At 47.2% G+C, this 14,057-nt stretch overlaps 2 protein-coding genes across 3 annotated transcripts in view; one reads left to right on the forward strand and one right to left on the reverse strand.

Moving 5' to 3' along the window:
* Zmat5 (zinc finger matrin-type 5) overlaps positions 1–1,590 on the reverse strand; it is a 31,532-nt gene extending 29,942 nt beyond the window's left edge. Inside the window, exon 1 of one of the 2 annotated variants that reach the window (XM_057771466.1) lies at positions 1,474–1,590. The gene's annotated coding sequence lies outside the window, so the exon portion shown is untranslated. Of the gene's footprint in view, positions 1–771; positions 1,067–1,473 lie in introns of those variants that run through there. The other variant, XM_057771467.1, reaches the window with a different exon arrangement.
* Positions 1,591–1,864: 274 nt separating this feature from the next.
* Positions 1,865–4,246, forward strand: LOC130875523 (cytochrome b-c1 complex subunit 9). Its single transcript, XM_057771468.1, has 2 exons — positions 1,865–2,037; positions 3,991–4,246. The coding sequence occupies exons 1-2, from the start codon at positions 1,891–1,893 to the stop codon at positions 4,033–4,035; spliced, it is 192 nt and encodes a 63-aa protein (XP_057627451.1). The 5' UTR covers positions 1,865–1,890; the 3' UTR covers positions 4,036–4,246.
* Positions 4,247–14,057: the final 9,811 nt, after the last annotated feature.

Raw genomic sequence — 14,057 nt, forward strand, 5'->3', positions numbered from 1 at the left:
CAGTGGTTAAAAGCATTGACTGTTCTTCCAGAGGACCTGAGTTCAATTCCCAGCAACCACATGGTGGCTCACAACCATCTGTAATGAGATCTGGCACCCTCTTCTGGCCTGTAGGCATACACGGAGGCAGAATGTTGTATACATAATAAATAAATAAAATCTTAAAAATAAATAAATAAATAAATCTTTCAACGCACATACAGTTTACAGGCCAGGCATGGTAGTGCAGGTCTATAATCTCAGCTTTCCAGAGACAGAGTCAGGCTAGTCTATATAGCTGGTTCCAGGCCAGTCAGATCGAGTGTTAAAATTTGTCTCAAAACAGTCAAACAAAAACCATTTAGTCCCTGAGGTCAAACTTTGATTTACCCTAGATGTTAATTCTTCTTTTTGGAGGGGAGGGGGTGTTTCAGGATGGGATTTGTCTATGTAGCCCTGGCTGGCCTTGAACTCAAAGACCCACCTGCCTCTCTGGAGTGCTTGAACTAAAGGCCTGCACAGTGGAGCCCGACTTTTAACTCCTCTTTTTTAGACACATTTGCTAACTTGCTCGGTCTACCCCACCTCCCAAAATGCAACTCAAATCTAAAGATTATTCTAGTCCACTCTACTCTAAATCACCTTCCTCTATAACTTCCCCTCTTCAGTCTATTTTCTACCAAGAAGCCAGAAAGATTACATTAAAATGTAAATTAGATCTTGTCACATTCCTGTTTAAAGCCCTTCAGTGACTCCCTAGTGCAATTAGGAAAAAAAGAAGTGACTCCTTACCACGGGTTACATGGCGAGACAAGAACAGACCTCAGGCCACCTATTCAGATCCACTCCACACTTTGTCAAGCACCCCGGCACTGCGACTGCCTCTAAAACTTCACACAAACATTATCCAATTTACCCTGTTACTACCCTGTTACTACATAGCCAGTCCTCAGTTAAGTGGCTACCTAGGCTTAAAGAGCACCACCAACCTGTCCAAGCACTCAGCTCTCTCTTCTACAAAGTCCTAGTCTCTAGAAGCGCTGGGCCTCTCCATTACCCACACACAATAACCCGAGCTGGGACCACTCATCTGCTGAGGACCAGCTCAAGACCGGGAGGGGGTCCTCAGAAAAGCATTTGTACGGTGCCTTTTACAACCAGGTCGCCCGCCTTTGAGGCCAGCGTTCTTGGCTTCAAAGCCTACGAGCTGGAGGACAGGAAGCAAAGGCAAAGCCACCTTTTTCTCCTGAGGCGTGGCTGAAGGGTTAGACTTCTAGGGCCTGACTTTTGCCACCTCCAAACCTACACCTGGATTAGGTTCCTAGAAGACGAGACTCAGGGGCGAGATGAAGCCACGGAAGTGCAGGTCCCCTCGCCTCTCTAGCCACTCTCTATGCCAGAAAATGCTGATAGCGAGGATTCAAAACGAAGAGCTAAATAGTCTGGGTAGAGAAGCAGCCTAGAACTCGGCCCGGGACGTCTGGCCAAAGATACCTGGTTCCGTGGCTGGACGGCTCCGGGCTCCTCCTCTTGTGTTCGCCGGTCGCGCTCCGCTCGATGGGATTCGTAGTCCTCCATAAGGTGTACGAGAAGACTGAACGCTAAGACAAGATAGCGCGGGGAAAGATGGGAAGCCAAAGGGCTTTTGGGAGTTGTAGTTCAAAATATTCCTATAGTAAGACATAATTGACGAGAAAGACTGGAAAATAAATTTTATCAAACTTTAGCTCTGTGAATATAAACATCGTAAGAATCTGCTACCCTCTGCAAGCTATTAGTTTCTGTGTAGTCCAAAACATCAACGCCAAGTTACAGAGGAGGAACTACATTTCCCATAAAGCAGTGCGCGTCGGGTGTAGCGAGAAGAGTCTCTACGAAGGCTCAGTGGTGCCAATTCAGTAGCGAGGTAACATGGCGCCGACGATCGCTTCACGTCTGTACTCCCTGCTGTTCCGCAGGACTTCCACCTTCGCCCTAACCATCGCAGTGGGCGCCCTTGTCTTCGAGCGCGCTTTCGATCAGGGTGCAGATGCGGTCTACGAGCACATCAACGAGGGGGTGAGGGACTGGGCCACCCTGACCTTGGGCCCGCCTGAGGGGTGACTGGGAGGGAGGGAGGACGAAAGTCAAGTCTTCCCTTACCAGGACCGCGGTGAAGTATGTTCATTGTCTTGAGACTATACTTTCAGGTCGCTTGACCTGGTATGAGTCCCAGGGCTCACACTGACCCCACATTGCAGGGGTTGGGAGTATCGGTATGTCCTGCCACACACCCCACATGCTCATTTGCAAAAGCTAATGCCTGAGACTTTAAAGGTCCGAACTACGGTGACAAGTGAGTTGGAACCCCGACCTCTGCCTCCATGGGTGGTGTCAAGGGCAGCAGGTCAGTCGTTAAAAGTATGTCTCCGTAGACTATGTGGCTTAAAAATTGATGTATGTTTCAGTTCCCAAGGCCTCCTATGCAGGCAACTTTTTTTTTTTTTTTTTTTTTTTTTTTTTTTTTTTTTGACTAAAAAGTGGAGGCTATAAAATCTCAAGTCCTGGCTGGGAATACTGGAACTTTCCAGTTAACGGTGGCATTAAGTAAAGATCATAGTAGTAATTGCCTTCTGGGATACAGATGAGATGCCACCGTTAGGATACCACTGAAAGATAGCATCCACCGTGTGTCTTAGAGAACATGGGGACATAAAGTAGGAAATGGCAAGTCCTTTTTCACTTAACCGTTCCAGGTACTTGTGGGTATTTTATGTCATGAGGCCGTGGCTGTACTGGGAAAGGCCTGGGCCAGATGGCCAGTCTGTTCTCCACTCTGCACCGGTTCCTGTTCTCTCCCCCGCTTCCCCCTCGCTCTCGCTCTCGCTCTCACCCCTCCAGAGGGAGGTCAGAAGAGGGTGTTGGATCCTCTGGGACTGCAGTTACAGATGGAGATGGTTGTGAGCCACAGTATGGGTGCTGGGAACTGATCCTGAACTCTGAAAGAGCAGCCGGTATTCTTGTTTTTATTTTTTTATTTTTTATTTTTTTGGTTTTTCGAGACAGGGTTTCTCTGTAGCTTTGGTGCCTGTCCTGGAACTAGCTCTTGTAGACCATGCTGGCCTCGAACTCCCAGAGATCTGCCTGCCACTGCCTCCCGAGTGCTGGGATTAAAGGCGTGCGCCACCACCGCCCGGCCAGCAGCCGGTATTCTTAACCACTGAGCCATCTCTCCAGCTCTTTCATTTGCTTTTCTTTTGAGACAGGGTTTCTCTGTGTAGCCCTGGCTGTCCTGGAACTCACTCTGTAGCCTCGACCTCACAGAGATCTACCTGCCTCTGCCTCCCAAGTGCTTGGATTAAAACTGTGCCTCACCACCACCCAGCAACTGGTTTTCAATTCAAGGCTCTGTGATCTACAACCCAGAAAGGCCCAGTCCACTAGTTGCCATGTTGCCTGTGGCATGGGTAGCTTCTTGCCCATACAAAAGTGTTGCCGCTTCAACCTTTGTAAGTATTTCCATTGATTGTGAATGTTCACAGATAGCAAAAAGGTATCTTTTTTAAGTACGTTGTTATAACCCACCCATTTCCATGCTTTTAGGAGGGAGAACCGTAGCCAGCTTAGGTCTAAGGAAATAAAAAGTGGCTCAGTGAAATGTGCTGAGCCCAGACATCTTGTGGCTCTGGTTTGGGACCATTCTTTCAATCTACCTTAATTTCATGTAGAAGTCCGATTTCCTCTTTCCACTTACTTACTATGGTTAATGAGAGTTGAATGTTTTGCTTTTCATTTTGGTTTTGGTTTTTCGAGACAGGGTTTCTCTGTGTAGGTCTGACTAGCTTTGAATTCAGAGGTCCGCCTGCCTCTGCCTCCCAAGTGCTAGAATTAAAGGTGTGCGCCACCGCCCGGCTCTACTGTACAATTTTAATCAGAGTTTGACACTGATTTCTCAATATTCTTCAGACAATGAAAGTAGGTTTTAAAGTGTGAGGGCAAAGGTTATAATCAACTGTTGTGTTTTAAATGCAGAAGCTGTGGAAACACATAAAGCACAATTATGAGAACAAGGAATAAGCCCTTGCCCCTGAAGAGGGAACGGTTCCACCTATCAGCTGCTCACCTGGAGCTGGGCCTCAGCCTGAGGATGAATTTGAAGATACTCTTCATGGACCACCCGTATATTGGCAAGCAATGGCTCCATCCTACGAACAGACTCTAGCTTCGGCTGTGTTTGAAGTGTGTTTGACTACAGTTATCAGCAAATAAATGGAAATTGCTCATGAGACCTGCTTTTGCACTTTTTTGACTTTCTGATCTTGGTAGTGAGAGTGTGTCCAAGCCCCATGCAAACACCTGAAGACTCCACTATTTGGAGTTTTTCATTAACTTCCAAAGAATTCTGGTTTCAACACATAAGCCTGATAGATGTTGCCTTTAAGCCATTAGTTACAGTCTCTTGTTTTTATTTAATATGGATGGGTGTTGTGGTGCCCAAGGAAGCATTGGACCCCTGTAACTGTAGTTACAAATGGTTGCGAGCTGCCAAGTGAGTGCTGAGAATTGAACCCAGATCTTCTGGGAGAGCAATTGTTGAGCCATCTCTTCAATCCCCTCCATTTTTAAATCACATATAGTGGGGAAGCACTGTGGTCCTGGCCAGGAAAAAACCTTGTTCTAGGAGTCTTGCCCCAGTCCCTGTCTCGGGCCAATGTCTGTCTTTTGCATTTTAAATTGATGAGTGATTTTTGGTTATCTCCAGGTCTTTCTGGGCCACAGCCTCTGACCAGGGTTCCTGCCAAGGTCAGTTTATGAGAGTTGTGATGCATTTAAATTCTAAACCCAACAGTTCTAGCTGTGTGTACCAAGGGCAACATTCAACCTTGCTGAACTTGAGATTCCGTATCTGTAAGGTGGGGATAACAGAGATAATCTATTTTACAGAGGGCTTTGTGAATTTTAAAAACTTGCCTGTAGGAGGCTGGAAGAGAACTTGCTGTTCTTGCGAAGATTGAGGTTTGAAACAAAGCACCCACCTTGGGTGGCCTGGAACTCCAGCTGCGAGAGGACCACACACTCTGGCCTCCGTGGGCACCACTCTCAGACATAGCCACATGCACACGCAAATCAGTCTTCCTTTAAACCACAGACCGTGTCACACAGGAGGCAACTGCTGACAGGAATGGATGATGAGGACCCAGAGAAAGGCACTATGGCTCCGTGACAGGCAACATCATGATGGGAAGCAAATGGCCAATGAGCAGGCTCAGGGGCGTGGTCCAAGGATGGGGGGGCAGCAGGGATGAAGCCCCCTGAGCATTCTGGAAGGCTGGAGCAGTAGGACTGTAAGGAAGACTGATTCAGGAAAAAAAAAAAAATTGGGTGGCCCTGCTCGAAGGGCATGTGGTAGAGAATTGCATTGCATGTGGGTCTTGACTTTTTAAAGGGAAACAAACACTAAGTACCACGATGTGATTATGGACTGGATCAAGAGCTCACAAGGAGAGGAAACAACCACGGAGGAGTTGGAGGTTTCCAATTAGCTGAGACAGGGAGGTGATGGAATTGAGCCATTTGGGTTGGGCCTTGGAAACAAAGCTGAGGAAGCAGAGTGCAGGACCCTAAATTTGTTATGTTTGTGCAACAGGAGATATAAGTGGCTGAACAGGGTTGAGGGGAGTAAACAGAACCAGATCAACCTCAGAGTGTTAGTGCTACTCTTAGAAATGAACACTCGTAAAAACACTGGTGCTGCAGGCAGAGCTAATCACCCTCGACACAGGGCAGCCTTCCTGGCTTGGCAGCAAAAGCATCGAGAAGTATGCATGGAACACGTGTAGAAAAGCTGGCTTTTGTAGCTGGGGAAGTTCCCAATCGAGGAAGGTAAAACACTCACCTACCTGCAGCCAGTCCCCTAGAACCTGCTCTGAGTTAGCCAGATAGATAGATAATCCAGAATCTTCTCTGGTGGGTGATTCAAATCAGGAAAGCCATGCAGATGTGGGAGAGACCCTAGGAATCACCTAGTTTGGTCTACTTATGGCATTTCCTTAAAAAGCCAGGACCTAGGAAATTACATTGTCAACTGTGCTGTCAATGCTTAAACGGAATGACGCAGGGTGAATTAGGCTTCCAGGAAAAATTTCTTTAAAATGAAAATTGAGGCAGGGGGATTGCAAGTTTGAGGCCACCCTGGGATTACAGATGTTTGCCACTACACCTGGATACTCTTGTGAAACACAATGTAATCCAGCTAGCCTCTAACTCACAGTGGTAGACCTGTATTATCTCCCGAGTGCTCACATTGAAGGCGGGCATCACCAGTGCCCAGTGGAAGTCCGATTTCTTGCCTACTGGGCTGACGAGGGTGAAGAAAGATGAACGACTCTGAGGCAGGCAAATGGAACAGCTTTGAAACCTGCTACTCCATTTGGCTTGGGCCACATACATACCCATCTCCAAATATGCTCCGAGCAACATGTTGCTGTGCTGGGGCCCCTAACTTCATGGCGATGATGGAGGAAGATTAAATGGGGCAGGGGACTATACGCCAATGCAAGCAGACATGTGGGATATATGCACAAGTGGTGGCTGTCAGTGCTGGGACTGAACAGGACTTTATGTCACAGATTTCTCTACCACAGTAGGATCACCACAAGGGGACAAAAGACATACCCTTGCCAGGCATGATGGGGAATGCCTTTAGTCCCAGCACTCAGGAGGCAGCTGCAGGCAAATCTCTATGAGTTTAAGGCCAGTCTGGTCTACCAAGCAAGTTCTAGGACAACCAGGGCTATACAGAGAAACCCTGCTCTGAAAAACAAAACTGCAACAAACAAACAAACTAAAACCCCTGGGCTCTCTTACCTGTTCAAAGCATGGTTTCAAAAGCTTGTCATCAACAACAGGTGAGCCACAAGGCTGGAATGTTCCCAGAACTGGAACCCCTTAGGGACATACCAAGTACAGACAGTAGGGTTTGAGATGGCTACACTTATGAAAAAGACAGGAGGAGCTGTTGCCAAAGAAAAGCCTCAATCAACAGAACTCCCCTTGTAAGATCCAGAAACCCAGATGCCAGGCAACCTGCCAGAGCAAAAATCACAAGCATTTGTTCTTTGTTGACTTCAGAATGATTCATTTTGGAGGTCACCCAGTCGAGGGACATTATCAGCTGCCTGGTAGCTTCTCTGCAGATCACACCTCTGATGTTTGCGGGGTATAGTTACCTGGATTACTTCCTACAAGCTGCAGGCTGTCCTTGCTAAAATGCCTACCCTTCACTAGAGCCTACGGTGTCCGATGGGTGGCTAAAATGGGATAAAAGGCTTGGCAACTTTGCCTTCAGATTTCGTTGCTGTCTTGTCAGATTCTGCTTAGCGTTGTATGGACATATGCTCGCTGCATCAGCATCCATCTGTGACCCCAACTCTGAGACAAGGACTGGAGGATCCCTGGGGCTTGCTGCTCAGCCAGGCCAGACACATCAGTGAGTGCTGGGTTCTATAACAGACCGTCTCAAAAAATAAAGTGAAGAACGGTTGAAGAAGATACCCTGTATCTACCTCCAGCCTGCACACACACACACACACTCACACACGAAAGGAGAAGCTGAGTGTAGTGGTGCATACTTGTATTTCCTGTTCTTGGGAGGCTGAAGCAGTAGCATTCCAACTCAAACTGGCTCCAGAGTAAGACCCTGGAGGGGGGGGGGGCGCACTATGCTATCTGGGAAGCTGAGCTGAGGCACGAGGATTGCTTAAACCTAGTAAGGTGTCAGAAAGCTACATAAATTGAATTCTGGAAGGTCTTTGAATTAATTTATTAGAAAATAGTTTTAGGCAAGCAGCACTGCCCTCAGATAGGATTTGAGCTCCTCCACAGGCCCCTAGTTTCTCTCCACTGGGGCTTGGTTGGACACACCTGTAGTCTTGGCTACTAGGGAGGCTACAGTTGAGCCCAGAAATTCAAGGCCAAACTGGGCAGTAGAGAGATCCTGTTCCAAAAAAAAAAAATAGACACAAAACAAAAAATGCCCATTAAATAATCAATAAGCCAGAATCAAACACACAAAACTGGACGGAGCTGAAAATGGAGCTCGATGGTAAAGCACTGTCTAGCATGCACAAGACCCTGGGTTCCACTTCCCGCACCACAGACTTTTAAATCATAAGCATCCATTCCACTATCCTTTCAGCAAGTCAGATTGGTGTGTGTGTGTGTGTGTGTGTGTGGTGTGCGCGCTCATATGTGTATATGTGAGTATGCCTGCACATTACAAGTGTATACATGTGTTTATGTGTGCATGGAAGCCAGAGTCAGCCTCAGGTGTCTTTTATAATTATTCTTTACTTTTTTTTTTTTTTTTTTTATTTTTGGTTTTTTGAGACAGGGTTTCTCTGTGGCTTTGGAGCCTGTCCTGGAACTAGCTCTGTAGACCAGGCTGGTCTCAAAGTTTTTTTGGTTTTTCGAGACAGGGTTTCGCTGTAGTTTTAGAGTCTGTCCTGGAACTAGCTCTTGTAGATAAGGCTGGCTTTGAACTCATAGAGATCCACCTGCCTCTGCCTCCTGAGTGCTGGGACTAAAGGCATGTGCCGCCTTGCCTTGATTGTTGCAGATCACTGGGGATCTAAGTTCAGGTCCTTGTGCACAGCAAACACTACCTACTGAGCTATCTCCCAAGGCCAGGGAATCTCTAGTGAATGCCTTTTCTGTATGAAACCATCCTAGATCCTGGGTACATGGTAGAGACAAGACAGGTCCATGGTCTCTTGAAGCTGATGTGAGAGACACATACAGATAGTAGAGAAGAAATCAGGTAAGAGGTATTATTTTTTAATGTGTTGTTTGTGGGTTATATGTTTGTTTTTTGAGACATAGCCTCTTTAGATGGCCATGACTCTCCTGGATTCACTATGTAGACCAGGCTGACCTAGAACTCATAGTGATCCACCTGCCTCTGCCTCTTGAATGCTAGGATTAAAGGTGTGTGCTACCATGCCCAGTCCTAGGTATGAAGAAAATACGAAGGAGCCACAATATTGTCACATGCTTTCAAGAGGTAGAGATGAGGTAGATCTCTGGGAGTTTGAGGCCAGCAGGGTCTACATAGTAAGACCATGAATACGTAAATAAAATACAGTGAAACTGAGTGCTGTCAGGGTGACATGGGTTTCAAAGCCACACGGAGGCAGGTAGTCTGGTAGTTCATAGAAATGACGTCAGAGATGAGATGTAGGTGGAGATCTTAGCCGGGGAAGGATCAAAAGCATCAGAACTCCAGGAATAAGGGCAGTTCATGCAAGGGCCTGAGGAGGACACAAGCTTGATACTGTCACCAAAGCAAAGACATGAGTTTAGGGTTCATTTTAAAAAAGAAAAGGGAGCGGGGTGTGGTGGAGCACATCTTTAATCCCAGCACTCAGAAGGCAGAGGCAGGAGGATCTCTGTGAGTTTGAGGCCAGCCTGGTCTACAGATCAAGTTCCAGGACAGGCTCCAAAGCTACACAGAGAAAACCCTGTCTCAAAAGACCAAAAACAAACAAATAAATAACTAATTATGTCTTAAAAAAAAAAAAAGCTTAGGGACTGGAGAAACAGCTCAGTAGGAAAGAGCACTTGCTGCTCTTCCAGAGACCTGGGTTTGATTCCCAACATGCACATGGAGGTTCACAGCCATCTGTAGCTCCATGCACTAAGCATGCACGTGGTGCACATACATAGATGCAGGCAAAATAGTCACACATAAGGGGGCTGGAGAGATGGCTCAACGGTTAAGAGCATTGCCTGCCCTTCCAAAGGTCCTGAGTTCAAGTCCCAGGAACCACATGATGGTTCACAACCTTCTGTAATGAGGTCTAGTGCCCTCTTCTGGCCTGCAGGCATACACGCACACAGAATACTATATACATAATAAATCAATATTTTAAAAAAATAGTCACACATAAAACAAATAAATAAAAGTTTTTAAAAAGGTAAAACCAAGAATACAGCACTTGCTTAGGAAAATGAAAAGAAAAAATAATTTGGGGTGTTAGGAGAGTAGGGTTTCCACATTTAGTCAGGCTGATCTTGAAATCATGGCAATCCTCCTGTCTCAGCTTCCTGAGTACTAGAACTGTAGGCACCATTGGCAAAAAAATAAAAATGTGATCTACAATTTTATTCTTTTTTTTTTCCAAATATTTATTTATTTATATGTATGCAATATTCTGTCTGTGTGCAGGCCAGAAGAGGGCAGCAGACTTCATTACAGATGGTTGTGAGCCACCATGTGGTTGCTGGGAATTGAACTCACGACCTTTGGAAGAGCAGGCAATGCTCCTAACCGCTGAGCCATCTCTCCAGCCCCCTACAATTTTATTCTTTTTTTTTTTTTTTTTTTTGGTTTTTTGAGACAGGGTTTCTCTATAGCTTTGGAGCCTGCCTGGAACTCCCTTTGTAGACCAGGCTGGCCTCGAACTCACAGAGATCTGCCTGCCTCTGCCTCCCGAGTGCTGGGATTAAAGGTGTGCGCCACCACCGCCCGGCTTACAATTTTATTCTTAAGGCTCTATCTAGAGTAACTTCTCACGGATGTAGGCAGGCACTGAGGCAGGAGGCTCTTCACTGTCTCTTAAGAGGATATAATCAGAAATCACCCACGTGTACACTGTAGGGGGCAGGCAGACTGAAGCCGCCTGCACTGGGGTGTGAGTGACCACTGAACACGAAGTGAGAAGGAAAGGTGTTCACAGACTGCAGAATACACAGCCCTAACAGTGTGTTCACCATGATCCTGGCTTTTGCTGAAAACCAAGGCGTATATAAGAACTGCTCCAAGAACTCCAGAGCCAACAGCAGTTCTCTCCACACAGGGGATTATCGTTTCTTCTTTGCTGAGCTGTGGGAACCATACTGAGCGTGCCATTGTCTTTGTGGTAAGAGCGGAGAGCCGTGTAAGTTATTTAAAAGCAATAGAGTCCATCCCTGGCACACAGCCAGCCCTTCCCAAAACGAGGAATAGGGGTTGCCCTACAAATGAGCTTTGAGTCTTCTGAGGATGACAGAAATCAATGCACTGTAAATGTCTGAGCGATGGGCAGAGGCGGGGCGGAATACAAATTCCCTGAGTGAGTCGAAGCTGAGGGAACCTGCCTGAGAGACAGCAAAAGATGAACACGCAGTAGGGGGTGAGCGGCTAGCGTGTGTGAGCGCGCGCGTGTGCACATACACACACTCGCGCGCACACACACACACTGTCTTCTTTGGGCTCCCCATGGCCAGGCTTGTCAGCTGCTGGGAATCCGCATACCCCCAGGGAGATGTGCTGCTCTCTACTCCATTGTAAGTGGAAAACGAAGCTCAGAGTGGTCGTCCTGTCAGGGGTACATGCTACTAAAAACGAAAGGCAGGGCAGTCGGCGGCAGAGGGGAAGTTCATAGCTACTAATCTTTATTCTATTATTTCATTCATTCATTCATTCATTCATTCATTCATTCGAGACAAGGTTTCTCTGTGTAGCCCTGGATGTCCTGGAACTCTACTGGTAGACCAGGCTGTCCTTGAACTCACAGAGATCCGCCTGCCTCTGCCTCCTGCGTGCTGGGATTAAAGGCGTGCGTTCTCCACCACATCCAGCTTCACGTCCACTATTTTAAGTCATGGAAAATTCATTTTTCTCTTTTCATCAGGGCCATGGCCTGATAGACTTGAATTTATATACAGACTGAATGTCAAGGGCAGATGCCAGCTGCCCCAGGACAAAGCAATGAGAGTAGACAATGCTGGCTAGGAGCCGCTCGGTTAGTGGTCTGTGCCGACGGATTTCCTGCTGCTTTCTGTCCTAACTTTGTTTCCAAACTTTTTGGGTTTTTTTTTGTTTGTTTTGTTTTTTGTTTTTTTGAGACAGGGTTTCTCTGTGTAGTTATGGCTGTCCTAGAGCTCACTCTGTAGACTGGTCTTGAACTCTGAGATCCACCGGCCTCTACCTCCACAATGCTGAGATTAAAGACATGCACCAACACTGCTGGGCTCTGTTCCCAAACTCTTGCAAAGAACCTTCTCAGGCCCTCCCTTTCCCAGTCAACTCTCCTGCTCAAATATCTTCTAAGGCTCCCAGTCCTGTTCTGCAGATCCAGGCTCCTTGCACCTCTCTTTTGTGAACCTGTCACCTAGCATCCTCCGCTCTACAGTCTGTCGGTCGTTGGTTATGGAAACAAGGAATGGCTGAACTAAAATATTACCCCTGTAAACCAGAGAACTGGCTCAGCAGTAAGTGTGCTAGCCACACAAGCCTGCTGATGCAAACTCAATCCCCAGAACCCATGCAAAAAGCTGGATGTGGGGACTGAAGAGAGAGCTCAGCCATTAAAAGACTGTTCTTCCAGAAGACCTGAGTTCAAGTCCCAGCATCCAGACGGCAGTTCACAACTATCACTCCAATCCCAGGGAAGCCAATGTCCTCTGCTGGTCTCTTTGGGAACCAGGTAAACATATGCGGCACGGACATAACATACAGGCAAAACATCCACATCCACAAAACAAAACAAAAACCGGAGATGGCAAATGTCGTGAGGCATCTGTACCATCAGCTCTCCTCAGCGAGACAGGAGAGTCTGCCTGAAGCCAGCTAGCCTGGAGGGTGCTCCAAGGCAGAACCAAGAGGAGACACCCCTCCTCAGTAGGGTAGAAAGGACCAATTCTTCAATGTTGTCCTCTGGTCTTCACATGAGCATGCTTGCATGTGCATGCGCACACACACATGTGCACACACATACGCACATGTGCACACACACAACACACACATTGTTCAAAAAAAAAAAAAAAAGAGTCCTAGCCCTTCCGGTCTCCATCTGGGGCAGCTGGAGGCTGCTTCCCCTCTCATGAGGAATGGAATGGTAAGGACTGCAAGGCCTCCAGGAGTGGTAGGAAGCTATGCCGTGGTGCTTACAGCATGCTCAGCCCAGGCCTACCAGGTCACCTTTGGTATACTGCAGTGACAAAGAAATTAACAGGCATAGGCTGGAGAGATGACTTGGTTGTTAAAAGCACTTGTTACTCTTGCAGAGGACTCAGATTTGATTCCCAGCATCCACATGGTAGCTCACAAACATTCACAATTCCAGCTCCAAGGGATCCAACATCCTCTTTTGGCCTCTGCGAGCAACAGGTATATATGGCGGTACACAGATATCCGTGCAGACAAAACAGTTCTACATGTAAAATAAACCTAAACACATTTAAAACATTTAAATGGGGCTCCTTCTCCAGTCTTTACGGAGCAGCATAAATTAGCACATTTGATCCCCTCTGCGCAGACTGAGAGCTCTGGGGATGACTGTGCAGCTAAATCATCCAAGCGTCTCTTGCTTGGTGTTCCCTCTGAGGCCTGATCGTGTCCCCTTGATCGCGACCTGTGTCCCGGGCAATCTCGCATCTCCAACACTATTTAAACGCACAGCCCGGTGCACTCCTGGGACAGCCTTTATCTCATCCCACGCCTTACCCTGTGTAATTGAATCCTCTTCCCTTCCCTGTCCTTGATGTCTGCACAGATCTGTCTCTGTCTTGTGCAGGCCACTACCAGCCTCTGGCAGCAATTCATGGAATGTCTGATTGCCTAATGAAGCCTTTCCAACTCTCCATTGAGAGAGGCTGTGGTAAAGTGGAAATTATCAAAATGTATTCTGCCCAGATTCCTAGCTTTCCCTTCCTCTGCCCCTCTATTTAAAGAACAACTTGAATTATAAGTTGCATCAGTAGAAGTACCATGTTTAGAATCAAGGAGGTGGTCCATGTTAAACCAAACATACAACGGAATACACCCCCCCCACACACACACACATAGCTCAAGTATCAAACCAGAGAGGAGCAGAGATGAGGGGTTGAGGACACGGACCCTGGAGGCTGGCTCACCTGTTTGAATTCGGCTGTGGCCACTTTGCATCCTTAAGCTAAGGACTGAGCTGCTGCTGTGACTGCCTCTGCGGCTGCTTCAACTCACTCTGTAAAGCAGGATGGCCTGGAACTCACAGAGATCCACCTGCCTCTGCATCGCGGGTGCCACTGTCCCTGGCCTATTGCACCTGCTCCTACATGGGTGCCAGGCATGAGAACTC

This window comes from Chionomys nivalis, chromosome 6, assembly GCF_950005125.1.
Source record: "Chionomys nivalis chromosome 6, mChiNiv1.1, whole genome shotgun sequence".
Taxonomy (NCBI): domain Eukaryota; kingdom Metazoa; phylum Chordata; class Mammalia; order Rodentia; family Cricetidae; genus Chionomys; species Chionomys nivalis.